This window comes from Lipotes vexillifer, unplaced genomic scaffold (genome assembly GCF_000442215.2).
Source record: "Lipotes vexillifer unplaced genomic scaffold, Lipotes_vexillifer_v1.1 scaffold647, whole genome shotgun sequence".
NCBI classification, from domain to species: domain Eukaryota; kingdom Metazoa; phylum Chordata; class Mammalia; order Artiodactyla; family Lipotidae; genus Lipotes; species Lipotes vexillifer.
In genome coordinates, this window is record NW_006793865.1 from 662,748 (window position 1) to 681,527 (window position 18,780).

At 39.2% G+C, this 18,780-nt stretch overlaps 1 protein-coding gene and 1 pseudogene across 2 annotated transcripts in view; one reads left to right on the plus strand and one right to left on the minus strand.

Moving 5' to 3' along the window:
• DNAJC21 (DnaJ heat shock protein family (Hsp40) member C21) overlaps positions 1-18,780 on the minus strand; it is a 27,759-nt gene that overhangs the window by 6,171 nt on the left and 2,808 nt on the right. For both annotated transcript variants that reach the window (XM_007466830.1, XM_007466831.1), the window contains exons 2-9: positions 13,948-14,041; positions 9,691-9,814; positions 9,256-9,378; positions 8,576-8,880; positions 7,209-7,360; positions 5,163-5,250; positions 2,812-2,970; positions 2,361-2,403 (exon numbers count right to left, since the gene is read on the minus strand). In XM_007466830.1, the coding sequence (XP_007466892.1) occupies positions 2,361-2,403; positions 2,812-2,970; positions 5,163-5,250; positions 7,209-7,360; positions 8,576-8,880; positions 9,256-9,378; positions 9,691-9,814; positions 13,948-14,041 (1,088 nt within the window). The remainder of the gene's footprint in view (positions 1-2,360; positions 2,404-2,811; positions 2,971-5,162; positions 5,251-7,208; positions 7,361-8,575; positions 8,881-9,255; positions 9,379-9,690; positions 9,815-13,947; positions 14,042-18,780) is intronic.
• On the plus strand, positions 10,218-11,569 carry LOC103084269 (riboflavin kinase pseudogene; annotated as a pseudogene).

Genomic DNA, 18,780 nt, shown 5'->3' on the forward strand with positions numbered 1-18,780 from the left:
TCTTTCCCTCAATTGATAACTGTATTTCCCTTCTCCCACAAGAGAATCTGGTTCCCAACAACATTAGTATATTTGCTCTATCCTACAATACACATAAAATAGTTTCAGAAATACCACACCAATACCACCAAAATATCCCCTAAGTAAAGCTCAAGATTTCTTCTTTTAGAGTTAATTCTGTCTTTAGAGCATGTCCCAAGGATGGTGTTCCGAGTACCACATTCAAAACTTTCTTGCGTTAATTCTTCCTTGCTGTCAACAAGGGGGTTTTTGTTTGTTTACGTTCAATTTCAGCTTTGGGGGTTTTCTTTTACAATCCTTGCTGGCTTATGCAATTTTTTTTTGACAATACAGAAAACTCCCAATCTGAAGTTTCATGAGTCTCAGTATCTGCTGCTTCCTGCTCTTTTACCTACCCGTACATGTCTCCACACTACCTTCCCCTTCAAAAAGAGCTTAGAAAATTTCCAGGGAAAGTGCTACATAAAACTTGGTCTGAATTGGGGCTTTCTCCCTGATATAATTAGAAACCATAAACAAGAGGTATCATCAAGGAATACATATAGCTTTGGAGGGAAAAAATGGGCTGGTAAACAGAAGCATTTTCCTTGGTAAGAGAATACAAATACATGTGCTTATTGTTGCAATCTTTAGGACCTATCAGGTATAAGTCCCTCTCCATTCCATTTTGTCTTCACTCTAATGGTTCTGACACACAAGAAGAGAGAAAGTGTTCTAAACTAATGACTACAGAGTCTTTGGGTGGAAGATGATATGAGTCATTTTATAAAAGGAACATATAATTTGCTATGTGGTTTTGTAACTGAGACAAAAAGTTCCAAGTCACAATTTTAATAGTGATTAACTCATGTGTCATGTATCATTTTGGAATACGAAAGACAAAATTATCAAACATATTATAGACATTTGGATAAATAAGCCAAATCTAAAGATTTATGAAAAATTATGAGTGTGTTACCTAAGTTTTCTTAAAAACATTTCCAATTTTTAAAAAGAGCTACATTTAACATTTAATACTTAATATAAGCAAATACAATTAGATTATATTAAAATAGCACAGAAATCAATTCCATTCCCTGTAGAACCACCAAATACCCTTAGTAAAACGAGCAAGTTCATTTTGTTTTTATAGATTCAAAAAATCCACAAGATTGTCTTATACATATAACAACATAATACTCTTTTATTTAATAATAATTCTTAAGAGGTTAAGTTTGGACCCCCCAGTATGAAATATTTAAACTTGAAAAAACATTTTTTTTCAAGAACAAGTTTCTAAGCAAATGTTCCTTTTTTTAACTTTTTTTAATGAAGTATAGTTAATTTACAACGTTGTATTAGTCTCAGGTGTGCAGTAAAGTGATTCAATTATACATATATATATATATATATATAATTTTTCACATTCTTTTCCATTATACGTTATTACAACGTATTGAATATAGTTCCCTGTGCTATACAGTAGGTCCCTGTTGGCTATCTGTTTTATATATAGTACTGTGTACATGTTAATCCCAAACTCCTAATTTGCCTCACCACCCCCCACCACTATCCCCTTTGGTAACCATACGTTTGTTCTCTCTGTCTGTGACTCTATTTCTGTTTTGTAAGTAAGTTCATTTGTATCATTTTTTTCGATTCCACAAATAGGTGGTATTTTATGATATTTGTCTTTGTCTGACTTACTTCACTTAATATGATAATCTCTAGCACCATTCATGTTGCTGCAAATGGCATTATTTCACTCCTTTTTTATGGCTGAGTAACATTTCATTGTGTATATATACTGCACCTTCTTTATCTATTCATCTGTTGATGGACAATTAGGCTGCTTCCATGTCTTGGCTATCGTAAACAGTGCTTCTATGAACACTGGGGTGTATGTATCTTTTCAAATTAGAGTTTTCTCCAGATACATGCCCAGGAGTGGGTAAGCAAATGTTCCCTTTCCGAAATTTCATGTACATTATTACAATGATCAATCTCCAGATTTTCATATATTTCTGAGTTGAACTGTTATATTGATTTAAAAATCTTGTCATCACATGTGTCCAAATATTTTTTTAACATGGTCCCCTCAGCTAATCTGTATTATGGGAATTCCACATGCAAAATTTCTAAACACACAGACAACAATAACTAGGTAAATTGGCCACATATATATGATGAGGTAAAGCAATGAAAAACCAAAATATTTTCAACTCCTTTCAATCTGTTTTACAATCAACGTGAAATTAGGGAGTGACAGTCCCTCTCCTTAATACAGATTATACTGAATAAACAAGAGCACTCCAACTTTACATCTGATATAAAATGTTAATAAAACTTTTTCAAGATACCTGTGCTGGTTTCTGTTTCTTTTTCTTCTGTTTTTTAGAAAGCCTAAGAACAAATATAAATCAAAACGTCAAATACTTGACTAAGTGGAAAGAAAAAATACTGAAATACTAGTGATACAAACAGAAATAAGATATTAAAATGTATTTAATATCATAAAGCAATAAAATAAAAATATCCACATTATCATTTTAGAAAAGTGTAACAGTGGTTCAAATGATAGTAGTTAGCCTATCAATTACCCAGTTATAAAACCGCTTTTAATAGTCATAATATAGTCTATAAAAATTATATCCAACATCATGTCTTTAACCATTTCAATACTATAAAGTTCTCTTAACTGGAAGAAACACAGAAAATATTAGCGTAACAGAATAACTTCTTTGAGATAAAACAGCACTTAAATGCAATCTCTAATGGGCTAAGTAGGTGTAGTGACATTTTTAGAAGTACTTTTGTTTTGGTGCATCCTCTATTTCTTCCTCAGAATTGGCATTCAAACTGTTTTCATCAGTTTGAGGTCCTGAAAAATTTGCTTCCTCCTCCTCCAACTGTTGTTTTAACAAGGCAACCGTTTCCCGATGCTTCTTTGATTTTTCATGATTCCTCATGCTGAAAGAACAAGCTGGTATGAGTGACTGCAATGGGATTAATTCACAAGAGTAGTTGACCTCCTTTTGCTTTTTTCCAGAGGGGTCTCCCTTCTCACTGCCACTACCCTAAATGTCAACTAAGACACATCTCTACCCTTCTGTGTGAAACTCCATAAGCAATGCTTATTTCAGTGCCCCCCACGGGCAACTAAATAACACTTCACAAAATAGAACTGACAACACTTAAGCTATGAGTTATATAAACTAAAAAGTAGAAAACTCGTGTCACCACTTTATCTCATCCTGTTCAGATCTGGATTTTTCTAGTTGGGGTTGCCTACTTTTCATTCCCACTAAAATTCTCTCCTTAAGACCAAGGTTCCTTAGAGAAACATCTTGTGCCAGAAAGTGAGTGCTCAAAAATATGGCTGGGACATGTCAAAAGGACACAGGAGCCACGTTGAAGGAATTCTCACTAATCACATCTGGGAAATTTGAGCATGAGAAGGGCAACAATGAATTTTAAAACACTGAAAAGAAATTCATAAATTCATACTGACAACAGACAGGTAAATGTTCTTGTGCACAGCAGAAGGTCAAATGATGACTTATGATGTAGGAGCACTGACACTGGAAAAGCCTCGTTTTGAGATGATTATAGAGAAGATTGGTACAAGCTGAAACCATCAGTGGGTGCTAAATCCAGGAAGGAGATTTTGATGAAGAGAAAGATATTTGAATGGCTTTAAAGTGTCTCCCTGCATATTAAACATGCTGCAAGGGAAAAAATACTAACTATACAGTGGAAAAACAAGACAACACCTTGACTGGATGATCAAAATGATCACCACCAATGAGGGGCAGACAGACTTCTGTCCTTCCAGATAGAAACCCTGAGAGCAACACATGTTTACACAGTACTCCAGCTAGGAATGCACAACCTGAATCTAATCATGAGGAAATGGACACACCCAAATGAGAACTATTCTGTTTTTAAAAAAACATTTTAAAGGTCAGTTCTCTTCCAAAATGTCAATGGCACAGAAATGGGAACTGGTCCAGATTAAATGAGACTAAATAAATAAATGCAATAGATGATCCTAGACGAGATCCTGTATTGAAGTTGGGAACACGCTACATAGGACATTAATACAGGATCAACTGACAAAAGCGAAATATAGCAGTAAATGGAATAAAAGTACTACACCAACGTTTTAAATTTCCTGAAGTTGACGGCCGTGATTATGTAAAAGAATGTCCTTATTCTTAAGGAATATATACTGAAGTGTTCAGAGGTAAAGGAGCACTATGTATGTAACTTACTCTCAGATTATTCAGAAAGAACCTTGTCTGTGTGTGTGTGTGGAGAGAGAACGAGCACGTGCAAATGGGGCAAAATGTGAGCAACAGGTGAATCGGGCGCTCTATAGTCTATTCATGCAACTTGTCGGTAAGTTTGACGTCCTTTCCAAATACAAAAATTATTTTTAAAGCCTCCTTCATCGTTGCTTTTGTTTCCTTGCTTGTTTCTGCCCGCCTTGCGCCACTCCTCTGGCTACGCTATGGCTCTTCCCTGGGGTTACACAGTGATACCACTTAGGACTCCCAAGCTCCATTTCCATCCTTTGCCTCCTCCTTCTTTACTGCACGTGTTTTGCTTCTTTTCCCCTTGCTAATTCTCCTCTCATTTTTTCCCAGATTCTAGCCGGCCCCTCCCCGCCTGCCTTATGATAGTATCCTTTTTAATACTTCTCTCTTCGTGACTGTTCCCCTAAGATAAAGTCCTTCGACTTCAGCAACTATACTACAGGCAGGACACATCTGAAGTTCTCGGGCTGGTGGCAACGGTCCTCATGGGAACGTGACGGCTGGAGGTGAGTTTGCACCAACCGTGGAGAAAGATGACTGGCCTCAGTTTAGCCCCCTTGCCTGTGTGACTCTGCCTTCCTCACCAAAGCAAGCAACGTTTCTTTCTGGAGAGAGCGTACACACTTAAAACGCAGCTACTACACAGGAACGTCACATGAATGAGAATCAGTCCAACAGGCTTACCTGCTGGTACAAATCCTTCTTCCTCCCCTGCTGGGAAGATATTCCCCAAGATGACAGGTGAGGGCTAGTGACCAACTGCTACAAGCATTTTTTTTAGGACTTTCAAAGTGCTACACTTCACCTCAAAAGAGGAGGTGAGTTCAAAGATATCAAACTTACGCCTTTTCCGTCTTGAAACATTTGTCACATGCTGGGCAGTAAAGGCTATCATAAAGTTCTGCATCCTCAGCCTCGTCACTATCTTTACCTATGAGAGGGAAGCCTACAGTTAAGAATCCTGTTTGATTAGAACATAAATCTAAAACATGTTAACAAGTAACATCTCTTCAGTAAGTATCTAGAGTTGCACACATATCAGAAACTAAAATTTGTTGCTTCCTCACCAAGAAAAAACAATGTTACCGGGATTTGAGTTGGCCTTTTAAAAGCAGCTCTGAATTATAAGGGAAGGCTTCCAAACAGATCACTTTACCTTTCAAGTTCTTTTCATAAGCATACTTAGAAGAAAATTCAAAAAATTCTCAGAGTCCTAGGTGTGTGGGCTAAGTTCAGAAAATCAAATGTCACTTTCATAGTTCTATAACAAAACAGTTTTTTCAACAAAGGTGTTTTAGTTTATCTTTTGAGCAAGATTTGGTGTGAACACATGCATAATTGTAATCTACTCTTCAATGCTTAAATAAGCTTAGTTTATGACATTCCATCATTATTAGAAAGACAGGTCATAAAAGAGCATATTACACGTAAAGTTTAACATTATCTTTACAGACTTTTATAAACTTGAAGCCTTATTACAATGGAATAATTATTATCAATATAGACCACAAAATCTAAGCTCAGTTCAAAGTCTCTGCACAATCCCATATGCTTTCTTTATAAGAAATAAACAAGTAAACTGATTGCCATTTTGGATTTACTACGGGATCGATAAAAAACCCAAGGTATCTCTTCTATATTCTACATTTTTTTTTAATAATAAGTAATGGTAATATGATTCTGAAGGACATTCTCCCTGAAATCATAAATGATCAAAATACCTCCAATGTTTCGTACAAGATACTTTCTAACTACGTGTACACTTTCAAATAGTTGGAATTATTCAAATAGTTAATAAAGAATGCTGGATTTGAAGTCAAAATCTGGATCTAAGAATGTTCTCATATGTTCTCAGACATATGCCAGAGCTTCTCAGTAACAAAGAGATAACTATATGAGCAAAACCTACATATAAGGGACACAGTGTGAGGATCAAGCAAGATCTTATATGTGAAAGCAACTTATAAACTGTAAAACTCTACATAATTATGCCACCTCACATTTACACAGTGCTTCATAACTATCAAGGCACTTTCACACATACTACTTGCAATTCATTAAGAAAACATTTAATTTCCTAATCATGTGGAATAAATAAAAGTCTGTCATTTTATCATTTGAGCTATTAGTCTGAAAACCAACATTTGTAAGTAAGGTAAAATTAAGTAAACTATGTTTAGATCAGTTACTTTTATTTCTTATGGAACAGCCAGAGACAGTGGAGGAAGTCAGGTATATCAATCACTATTCTCAACAGTGCCCAATCCTCTCCTTTTAAGGTAGTCACATGCCTGTGCTCTAATGATAGGGGAAGAGAAAAGACACATTTCAGGACACCAAGAGAAGCCCCTCTACAAGTCAGAAATGAGACAATTTATATATACCAGATAGACTCGTGCACAGTATCGGCTCTTCTGGAAGGAGTTACTATTAAAACTTGACCTACTGCTTAACTGCATTTTTTAAAAATAACCAGTTACACCTGACAATATGCCCACTTCTCAATATATTTATGCAGCCAAATGGTTCAAAACATGGTCAGAAAAGAGTTCATTAATGAAATTACTGCAATTATCCTACTTCCATAGACTACCTTCACTTGGCCATGCCAAATTATTTTTCATTTCAATTATCTGCCATATTTAAAAATTGGGAGATGGCACATAAAAATCCAGTTTCCCAGCCTCACTTTAAAAACAAACAAACCAAACATGAAACTGGCAACAATCGGCCAGAACCCAGGTGTTCTCCAGATTTTCATCTGCCCTCCCATTCATTGTTGTCTCACACCTGAGCCCTTTATGGACATCTGTGAGCATCCTGAGTGCACAACCCCTGAGCACAAAAACATTTATTTCCTACAGTTTCTTAGTGAATGGAGGAAGTTACCATCCTGTCCGTCTTGGAGTTCCTGTTCTTCCGCTTCATCTTCACCTGATCCATCTCCAAACTCCTTTTCATACTGTGCCTCCATCTCCCTGAGCTCCTTCTCCAAATCGGCCACCGTCATCCAGCTCTGCTCTTTGTACTGCTCTGCCAGTCTAGACACACACAGCACAGTCTCTGCATTGGTTTTATTTATTTTGGGGGCTTAAAACCCATCCCCTGGAGAGTTTCTTCCTCCCCAATTGTCAACACCTACAAACTTAAAACCTGTGCTTGGCTGAAACAGGCAAAGTCACTTAAATCTGTTATCTGTTATGTGGTTGATTTTAATTGCTCCACTAGATAATGGGTTTTGAAACATATAACTCTTCGCAACTTACTACAAGTCTTCAGGTGGGGACTTCCCTGGTGGCGCAGTGGTTAAGAATCCGCCTGCCAACGCAGGGGACACAGGTTCAAGCCCTGGTCCGGGAAGATCCCACATGCCATGGAGCAACTAAGCCTGTGCGCCACAATTACGGAACCTGCGCTCTAGAGCCCATGAGCCACAACTCCTGGAGCCCACGGACCTAGAGCCAGTGCTCCGCAACAAGAGAAGCCACCGCAATGAGAAGCCCACACACTGCCACGAAGAGTAGCCCCCACTCGCCGCAACTAGAGAAAGCCCACGTGCAGCGACGAAGACCCAACGCAGCCAAAATTAATTTATTTTTTAAAAAAAGTCTTCAGGTGGTTTTAAACCGTTAAGTGTCATGTAAAGTGCTAATTTTTCAAAGATGAGATGGGTAGAACTTTCAAGAAGTGAATAGTTTTTTAAAGAATGCTATAATGCTCTGGACACAATGCCTTTACAGTGACTCAAAACAACAAAACTTTAAAGGCACTGAGATGAACTAAATATCTAAGAGTATACGGACAGAGTATTGCGTGGTACTTAAAAGCAGCACACTGGACTGACTTCTAGGGTCCAATTCCCACCTCTGCAATTTATTAGCTATGTGATCTTGGGCCTCATTTCCTCAAAAGAAAGGATAAAAACCCGAACTTACTTCACAGAATTGTTGCAAGAAAAGCACTTACAACAGGGCCTTGTACAGAATGAGAATTCGATTAACGTTAGTTATTATTAAACGTTACAAGAGTCCGAAAAGAATCTCAAGTATAAAGGGCCTCTGAAGGAAAACATCCAACTCAAAAGAAAAATTTTTTCACAGTAGACGAAAAGACATCGTCCAATGCCAGGATGTAAAAGAAAAGGATGAAGGCAGAATGAGGATTAAACCCCCCATGAAAGCACCACGTCAGGTATCCACTGATGCTTCCTGTGACCAGCACCTACTTATAGACAGGGTCCAGCCAGCACCACATACTTGGCCTGCTTTAGCTTCTGCTGCCGCCTCATTGCTTCGGCTTTCCTCGCCTTCTCTGCGTTCTGTTCTTCCACAAGTTTTCGATGAGCCTGCACTCTTCTATCTCTTTTACGGATGAAAGCTACCAGCTGACGGACAAGCTCATTCTTCTCTTTCCTTGCTTTGTCTCGAATCTTTTTGTTCTCTTTTTCCATGGCTCGTTTCTCCCAGTGGTTTGAAGCCTGTCGTGTATCATATTCTTCTTTCCAAGCAAAGTTCTTCTGAGTGCAGAAACTCTGCCAATAAGCGTAGAAAGGATGGACTACCTAGTGACAAAGAAAATAGGTAAAATGCTAGATTTTTATTTGGATTTCTTTTTTAGTAAGGCAGCAAATATTGCTGCTGCAAAACATCTCACCTCCTTTCTTCGTATATACAACTTTACTATTAATCAACAGAGAAGACAGTCCTTTGAAGGCTCTACAAAATAACTCTTCAGAATGAATTTGATGAGTAAATTAAAGGAATGGGACCAAGATCACCAAATAGTGAAAAGACGGGAGGTGATTAGGAGAAAAAAGGGAGGAAGAGAGTCACAGTAAAAGACCGAGAACTAGAACCCTTTTTTTCAAAATAAAGAAATGGGGAAAAGATACACTGACAAATGCTAATTACAAAATGGCAATGAATTTTTCTTCTACCGTATCATAGTCACTCTGGGAGTCTCCAAAAGTTGGGAAATCCTCAACATCCTCTTCTAAAGCAGATTCTAGTTCTTCCTTGGCAATCATTTCAAAAACATTACGATACACTGTATAAAAGCCCTAAAAAACAGTAACAGAAACACAAATTCTTAACACTCTTGTAGTTTAATTATAGAGTAAGATTTTAAAATGCAACATGAAAAACTTTAATGTTACAGAATTACAGTCCCAAGCTCGGTCACTGAAAGTACATTTAGTTTTCAACTGAAGGTCTTTATATGCTGACAGTTTAAATATGAAAGCTCTGTTTTTCAGTTTCCAAAATGAACATTCTTTCACCTTCTATTGTAGAATAATTTTAGGAATTCTCTTTGCATTTGAGAGTCTTACTTAAGTGCTTGATAAGAAATTATCAGTGAGTTCATTTCTTACCTTTTCATCATCTCCATAACCAGAGTAACAGGTCACAGTGAAATAGTGAAGCAAATCTAAGCTGTCATCTTGATACTCTCCAGCAAGCCCACCTTTAAGCAGAGCCTCTCTATGATTATCATACCTAAACCAAAAAAATTAGCGACATCAGTGAAGGCTGAATAAATAAGAATTCAAAAGGATTCCTTACTGTGAAACAGTCAAAATATAATTATTGTACATTTTAACATGGTCAACCCACAACCAAAAAATCTGAAGAAAAATATCAACAGGCAAAGACTTAATCTTTCACAGAAGTGCTGATTAAAACTATGACTGCAGGGCTTCCCTGGTGGCGCAGTGGTTGAGAGCCCGCCTGCCGATGCAGGGGACACGGGTTCATGCCCCGTTCTGGGAAGATCCCACATGCCGCGGAGCGGCTAGGCCCGTGAGCCATGGCCGCTGAGCCTGCGCGTCCAGAGCCTGTGCTCCGCAACGGAAGAGGCCACAACAGTGGGAGGCCCGCGTACCGAAAAGAAAAAAAAACTATGACTGCAACTCCCAGTACATTACAGGCAGTATATGGTACTAGCCAATACGAAGAGGGGAATTTAATGAGCCAGGGAATGTCCATGACTCTCCCAGAAACGTAGCTTCACTTTCACACGAAAGAGACCTTACTAAATAAGACAGTAGTGGACATCACCTGGTCCACAGGCTAATTACACATTTGGGATCTGGGAATTTACCAACATGGACCAGAATAAAACTCTTCTAATGTTTATGTAAACAATCTAGGAGCTTCACACACATACAACTGCCCCTCACTCTGTAAAGTTGGTTATTACCCTCGTTTGATATAACAGGAAACTTAAGCTCAGCAATATTACACAACATTGTCCACAGTCATAAAGCCAATGAGCAGCAGAGCTAGAATTCACAACCACGTGTCCTGCACCAGAGGCCCATGCTCCTCGCCACCGCGCAGTACTGCCTCCAGATGACAGGAGAGTTAATAGGCAGGGTCTTCAAACAAAAAGACAAGGGGATCCTCGGGACAAGAAAACAACCTAAGATCTAGAGAAGAGCTAGAGTAAAAGGAAGGCAGGAAAGAATTTCAAAGTTTCCAAAGGAAGGCAAAAGCATTTCTAAGGCCAGATTTCCAAATTCCTCAGGAAGAGAAAAATTTAGGATTCTCTGATTTTTATATAAAAGATAATTTAATAAGCATTTTCTTCTAGACGCAGCCTCTGAGTTGCCCGGCACCTTCCGTTCGGTCAGCGGCGTGAGGGTCTCGCCGAGGCGTGTCGCCCGTGCGCTCGCCCGCCCACCCGGCCTGCGGAGCTCCTGCCCGTGTCCCCCGGCTGGCCCAGGGGGTCCGGGCACTGCCTCGATGGCGGCTCTGCCTGACGCGCGGACTGGACCACGGCCCGCACCCCGAACGGATGGCGTCATGAGGCACCCGCCGTACTTCTGCCGCGGCCAGGTGGTGCGGTTCGGTGGCGGCCCCAAGCACCTGGGCATCCCTACAGCTAACTTTCCTGAACAAGTAGTAGATAATCTTCCGGCTGATGCATCCACTGGCATATATCATGGTTGGGCCAGTGATGGAAGTGTAGACGTCCATAAGATGGTGGTGAGCATAGGATGGAACCCATACTACAAGAATACAAAAAAGTCCATGGAAGCTCATATCATGCATACTTTCAAAGAGGACTTCTATGGGGAAATTCTCGCTACCTCAGACCAGAAAAGAACAGATTCTTTAGAGTCACTTATTTCAGCAATTCAAGGTGATACTGAGGAAGCTAAGAAACGACTAGATTTACCAGAACATTTGAAACTCAAAGAAGACAATTTCCTCCAGGTTCTTAAAAGCAAAATAATGAATGGTCACTGATGGAAAAGCATCTTATTTATTCATTCACTGTTTTCTAATATTTTACTGCTCATAACTCTACAGTCTCATCTTGGTTATACTTTAAAATTCAAACGTTTTCCTACAGCTGTGAATTAAACAGTCCAATGTAGTTACCATATTATGTTCCAGCTGTTCAATTAAACCCATCATGTTACAGTACTAAAAGGGTTCATTTTAAAAATCAGTATTCTTTTTTATGTAATATGTTGATTAAAATGTACCACTAGAAAGGCCTTAAGTGTTTTACAATGGGAATGAAATATATATAAATATGGGTAACAGGCAAGTCACTAGTTTGAGATGAGACTATAATTCTCATGGTAAAATTCTAGCATGAATGTACCTGTATAGCATGCTCTGCTAGTCAGAAGGCTTATAAAAGTAACTATATTAAGCAGAGGTTTGACAGTTTATTACAAACCTAAGGGGAAAAAATCCAGACTTTGTATTTTTGATATTTTGCACATTTATTTATTATTATAGAAGTGAAATTTCATTTTAGTCAGTCATTTCCTTTAAGGGCTCAAATCACTGTACTGTGTTCCATTTTTGTTACAGCTGCCTCAGTTCTAATTGGTCTAGACTCTCTCCCTATTATTTTTTTGTTTTTCTTTTAAAACAGTAAAATGAGTGTTTTTGGAATCTCTAGTTCTCATTTTTGTGTTGTAAAACACTTCTCTCCTTTTAAGGGTAGATATTCTTCAACATTTTTCTTAACCTTTGTTTCCTGTAAACAATTGTCAGTGTCAGTTCTTCCATTTAGAATATCCAACTCTATATTTACAAAATGTAGAGTTTCATCTGCGTCTGTATCTGCCATCCCATCCCTTCACTATATGAACAGTGATTAAGCGCGTATCTCTTGCATTTTAGAAAAAAACGCCCAAAAGTTCATCTGTAGGTTTCCTCAAAGTTTAAACGAACACCTAGCATTTCATTTATCTATATCAGTTTCTTAAACAACACAAAATACTTGTTTCCCCTCCAGGGAAACTATTTAGGAGCCAATTAAACTATGAACTACAAAGTTATTTGTTTTTAATGTGATTATATGTTCCTGAGCAAATGCACACTGTTGTAGTTGTGTGTGCACAATGTAATTTAAGGCTAAAGAGTGTTATCTAGAATTTTAAAGATAACTCATTATAAAACCATTTTTCCCTAATCTGCATAAATGAGAGAACTGATTTTAACAAAACTGTTTGTATAATATTTAGAAGAACATCTAAAGCTAATGTTGGAGAAGGGGGAAGCAGGAATAAATTCAGTTGGATTGTTTGAGTTTTTGGTGTATGAATTTATGGTAAACAATGTAGTATGTGTCTTTTTCATTTCTTCTTTATAGAAATACTTCGAAAATGTAATTTAATGTTAGAAATCCTATACTTGAAAGAAGCCTCAATTATCAGTGGTTCTATGAAACAAAGTTAATAACAAACATGGAAAGTGTAAAAAAGATTTGTGTTTGTGTGAGTAGCTTGCGACAGATTTTGTCCTCATTAAGTGTGAAAATTCTTTGATATTGTCACCTTACATTTTGTTAAATAACTATTGCTTTTGAAAAGCCTATAGTGTGTGGCTTAGGAGTTAGTTAATAGTGTCTACATTTTTTTAAGTTTTATATTATTTATATATTATAAGAAATTGCAATAGGGCCATTTTCAATTAGTCGGTGTTTTCAGGCCTTGAAATAAATTTTGACCAAGTGAAAAAAAAAAAGAGTTTTCTTTACAGCCTTTCTCTCGACAGCTGGCCGTGCTTGTATGCTATCACACAGAAGACTTGCACGGGTGAACTGATCACCCACCTGCTCTCAGGGATCTTGCACAGTTATGTCAGGACTTTGTAGCAAAAAGTTCACTGAGAATCTGGAAACCCAGAACTTCAAATGCAGAAATTTTTCTTTGGAAATGGCATTAAATGATCAGGTCATCATGAGTTAAAGAATCTGTCACAGATGTAGAAGCTTAACTCAATTTCTTACATAAAGTAGTTCTTGGGAAAATATTACAATTCTTGATGAAAACACTACATCTGTTTTTTAAGGAAAAGTCAACATTCTTCCTTTTCTGACATCAGTAAATTTGTCAGACATCAGAAAGACCTTATTCAAAGAGAAGGCACTTCATATAACTATCTACGATTGCCAAGCTTTGTCTTTCACCATCTATAATACCAGAGTTGGAGTAATCATCTCTAAGCTTCCTTCCTACCAACACACTGCATTTTATATAATGAATAGGTGACTGGTACTTTAGAACACACCCCAAACCATTTAACATATTAAATTTTTTAAAAACCCTCTGTTGACCATTCTTCCCAACAAGATACACAAGGAGGGACAGCGTGATGCTCACCATGCTCTTTCCTGAGGGTCGCTCAGCACATCATATGCTGCTTGGATTAGTTTAAATTGTTCAGCTGCTTCTGCAGCATTATCCAGATTTTTATCTGTTAAAATAAAGGTACAGAAATTCAGCCATCAAAAAAGTAAAGGACAGACTCTAAAAGGGACCTCTTCCATCAGAAATGCCATAAATAGATGTGTACAAAAACGAAGAAAAACAACTAAGGAAAAACAGAAAACGGATGACAGCTGATAATCAGGATCTGTTATAAGTGGGAACTTGAGTAGAAATTTCATGCTTTTCTCTAACTCTCAGTGCATCACTGAGCACTCAACCTGGATATCCACAAACAGAAAATGCTGAGTAGTACACATTTTATTTTTAGAAGGAGTAAAATACATAAATCAATCATTTATAGAAAGGCTGTTACTATTCAGTGCTAGATTATGTTTAATCCATCTTTACCACCATCCTTAAGGTTTTCTTTCTTACCAGCATATACCAAAATAAATCTCATAAAGTTTAAAAACTATGTGCTAACTATTTTCCCTTAGTTGTGCTTCCTTAACCGTGGAATTCAGAAAGCATATTTGCCTCAGGGTGGTAGCCAGCTTCCAAGATGGCCCCCAAGGACCCCCACCTCATTCATGCCCTGTGTGGTCCCCTCCCATGTCACCAGGGTTGGTCTCTGTGACCGAAAGCAGGTGGCAGGAGTGGTGACGGTACAGGACATTACTTCCAAGATTAGATCATGAAAGACTGCAGTTTGCATCTTGGGCGCTCGCTCTCTCTTGGATCGCTGGGAGTAGCCAGCTGCCACAGACACTCCAGTGGTCCATGAGAAGCCCACGTGGTGAAGAATGGAGGCCTCCGGCCCACAGCCAACAAGGAACTGAGGCCCGCCATTACTATGGGGGTGAGCTAGAAAGTGGGTTTTCCCAGACAATGGTGATTCAACCTGGTGAGAAAGCTTGAGCCAAACCACCCAGCTACACCATTCTGATTCTGATCCCCAGAAACCGTGTGAGTCCGTATTATGAAAATATTTGCTAAAAAAAAAGAAAGTATTTGCTGTTTGTTGTTTTAAGCCCTAAGTTTTCAGTAATTTGTTACACAGCAATACATAACTAATACACTCAGAAAGCAAAATATTTTGAACCTACTGTGGAGTACATCAATGTTCTTTAAGCTACAACTCAATATTTGCCTCTAAGAAAAAAAATATGACAGAAATAGTCTTAAAACAAGGCCCTCAAGGGTATCCTACCTCCTCTTTTCAGATACCATTACACAGTCCCAAGTCCTTCAAGTGGCCTTCTGCTCAACAACTGACACAGACAACACTTTCTCAAGTGCAGCAGTTTGCCATAGCTCTTTTTACTAAGATGCTTTAACACAAAAAGCTTTAGATATAGAATCATGCTCCCCTGGAATTTAAAAAAAAAAGTAATAAACAGAAACAAAAATAACTCCATCACAGGAGCCTAGTTGTATAAGTAATACAACGCTGGTCTAACTCCCCTTCCACAGAGCAGCCCATGGGTCATCTCCTGGCCAATCTCTTCTCTGGACTAAATCTCCCATTTCTTATGCACACTATAATACCCTCTACTTCAAATGCAGTCAAAGACAGTGATCATCAAGGAGCCATTCATTAATTCCTTAACATTCTACTTCTAATCACCATAGCTAATTATATTAGCTTTTAGCAACAATATCACAGTAAGTCATATTGAATTTATAGGTGACGAAGTTTCAAGTATTTTTCATATTAATTACTGACAAGAGGGACTTCCTTGGTGGCGCAGTGGTTAAGACTCCATGCTCCCAATACAGGAAGCTGGGGTTCGATCCCCGGTCAGGACCTAGATCCCACATGCGTGCCGCAACTAAGAGTTTCCTGCCACAACTAAGACCCGATGCAACTAAATAAGTATTTTTTTTAAAAATTCCTGACAAGCCAATATAACTGTATAACAAATATTTTTTTAACTCAAACATAGTACTCAATCCATTCTGTGGCAGATACTAAAGGTTAGATCATCCAACACCTCCCCCTCCTTTCTCTCTTGCAGCCTTTACTGTGGAGGCTGGATAAGCTAAAAAATAAGCAAGTATTTTAGTTTATCCAGCCTCGCTTGCTGCTAGGGAGGGTCGTGACACAGTTCTGACCAATGAGATGAAAGCAGAAGTCTGTTAGTGTATTTTCTTTCCTTCGTCTTTTTGTCTTGTACATAGACATGAGAGCTGGAGCTTCAGCAGCCATCTTGAGACCATGAAGGAAAAGCCAAGAGAGTCACAGTGACATTACTTAGCCACTGAAACAGTGCCAGCAGGCACCTACCTCCAAAACTCCTTGTGGTGAGAAAAATAAATTCTTAACTTACTAAGCCACTGTGGCTAGGTTTTCCATTATTTCCAATGCATACTATCAAATTCCATCTTGTTGTGGCCTTGCTGCAATTGGATTCTAAACACAGGACACCCAGTATCCTGTTTTGATAATTTTAGATTTAATTATTTTAGATTTTTATTACTACTCCGTGGCAAATACTACTAGTTGCCTACTCGATACCCATTCTCCTCTTCCTCCTAACAAAACCTGATTTTGATCACAGCGGTAATACCCACACTTAAAAAATTCACCTCCCCAGACTTTCTTGAAGTTGGGGTTGTCAGGTGACCCAGTTTTAGCCAATCAGATACAAACACAAATCTACTAAGTGAAGCTCCTAGGAGAAGACTGTGGGCCTGGGTGGCACTCACCTTATGCCCTTAACTCATCCCCTGTGTCCTGCCCAAAGCCCAGGCATACTGCCTGCAGGCAGATTATGAGGACTGAGGCAGAGACTGCTAGTTCATCCCCTTCTTCCGGTAACAACTGAGACTCCTGGTTTTATGGGGGCACCTGATCCCCCAAATAAAGACTCCATTTCCAGTCTCCCTTGAAACTTGGTATGACCATGTGACTACGTTCCAGTCAATAAAATCTATAAAAGTATTCTGTGGTGGCTTTTAAGACTTCCTTGAAAGGCAACCAGCACACACTCTGTCCCTGCTTTAATCTTTCCTCCACCACACTGCTGCCTGGGATCCCCTGCTGCCATTTCAGATGGTGAGTGAGGCCTGATCTGACAGCTGCTGAGCAGAGTCCAAGGACCTCATGGAGGAGACCTGCTACACTGGGGCTCACCTGCCTCTCTCTGCACCTACACATGAGTAATGAACTTCTTTGAGGCTTAACTGCTTAAACTTGATGCCAAGGACTCAAGTCTTATGGTCAGGATGATGGACCAGGTCTTCGATGGCTTCATCAAGCAGCTGGAGCTACCAAGATGGGCCACCTCTGGATTTCTTGCTACCTGAAGAAAATAAAATGACTATTTGTTCTGACCACAATTGCCAGTTTCCTGTCACGTGCAGCTGAACAGAATCCTGATAGCCTCCAGGGTGACAGTCCAGCTCATAATTTGTGTGTCTTCGTCAAATCATTAATAACATTTTGGTCAGATAAACAAAAAAAGCATAGTTCAAATAACTAGCTAGTGGGAAGCAGCCGCATAGCACAAGGAGATCAGCTCAGTGCTTTGTGACCACCTAGAGGGGTGGGATAGGGAGGATGGGAGGGAGAGAGACGTAAGAGGGAGGAGATATGGGGATATATGTATACGTATAGCTGATTCACTTTGTTATACAGCAGAAACTAACACACCATTGTAAAGCAATTATACTCCAATAAAGATGTTAAATTTAAAAAAAAAATTAAAGGAGAAAGGCAGAAAAAGCCAACAACTGAATCTCCTGACATGAGACAAAAAAGGCGGCTGTTTGGGGTGGTACGTGGTGGTTGTCTTCACCTTTTCATCTGTACTTCGTTGTCCTGTTTCTTCCCACTCCCTTCCTTTCTCCCTCAAAGAAGTCTGGTAAGAGCTAAAGCTTTTAAACATAAAAACCCACCAATGTACCATCTGAAAGTAAGATCTAATCACTTGCTGGAGCTTCTTTTTTAACTAGTTGTTTCAATCTGTCATATGGCTTTTTATTTCACTTAAATATACTTGTAACTGGTTGACTAGGAGGTTGAACATGACTGTAGTTGAGTTAACAAGCAATCATAAAAAATGGAAAGTCCACCTTAATTATTAGCCAAATGCAAAAGCCACAGGTATTGCAAATCCAGTCATTAAAGTTTAAAAGGCATTCTCATACTATCCTCTGTGCTTTTCTCTTGATCCATTCACACCGTCTTCCACTTTGTCCCAAATGTTTTTACACTATCTTCTAGAACATTTCGTGGACTGTGCCTTTTAAGTCCTGCTTTAACTGAAGCCAGGTTCCCAGAACACCACTTCCCTACAGGCCTCTCGGGCTCTAGCACAGCTGTCATACAGCAGGTCCGGTGGTAAAGCTGACATCCTCCTGGTCACTGATTCTCTATTCACCCCTGAGGACAAACCAGCATTCCGTCGAGATTCAGGCCATTTGGCCATCTCTCCGTCTTCCCCTCCTTCTCACCGTCCACTCGCCTCCCAACTACTCCCCCTACTCACTGAGGATTTTAGCACGTGACTCAGGCTCCACCCCCAGGTCCTATCGTCATCCTAGTCACGTCAGTGTCCCTGGACCTACTGGTCTCCCTACCTCCAGCCTTGCCCTCTCCAATCCATTCTCCCCACTAGAGCCCGAGAGATACTAGAAAAACACAAACCTATCATTTCCCCTGCTTCCAACCCTTCAATGTCTTCCCAACACCCTGAGGTTAAAACCCAATCTGCCTAATGCAGGTTACCACAACCTTCAAGACCGGGCCCCTGCTCACCTGGGCAGGCTCACCTCTTTCCC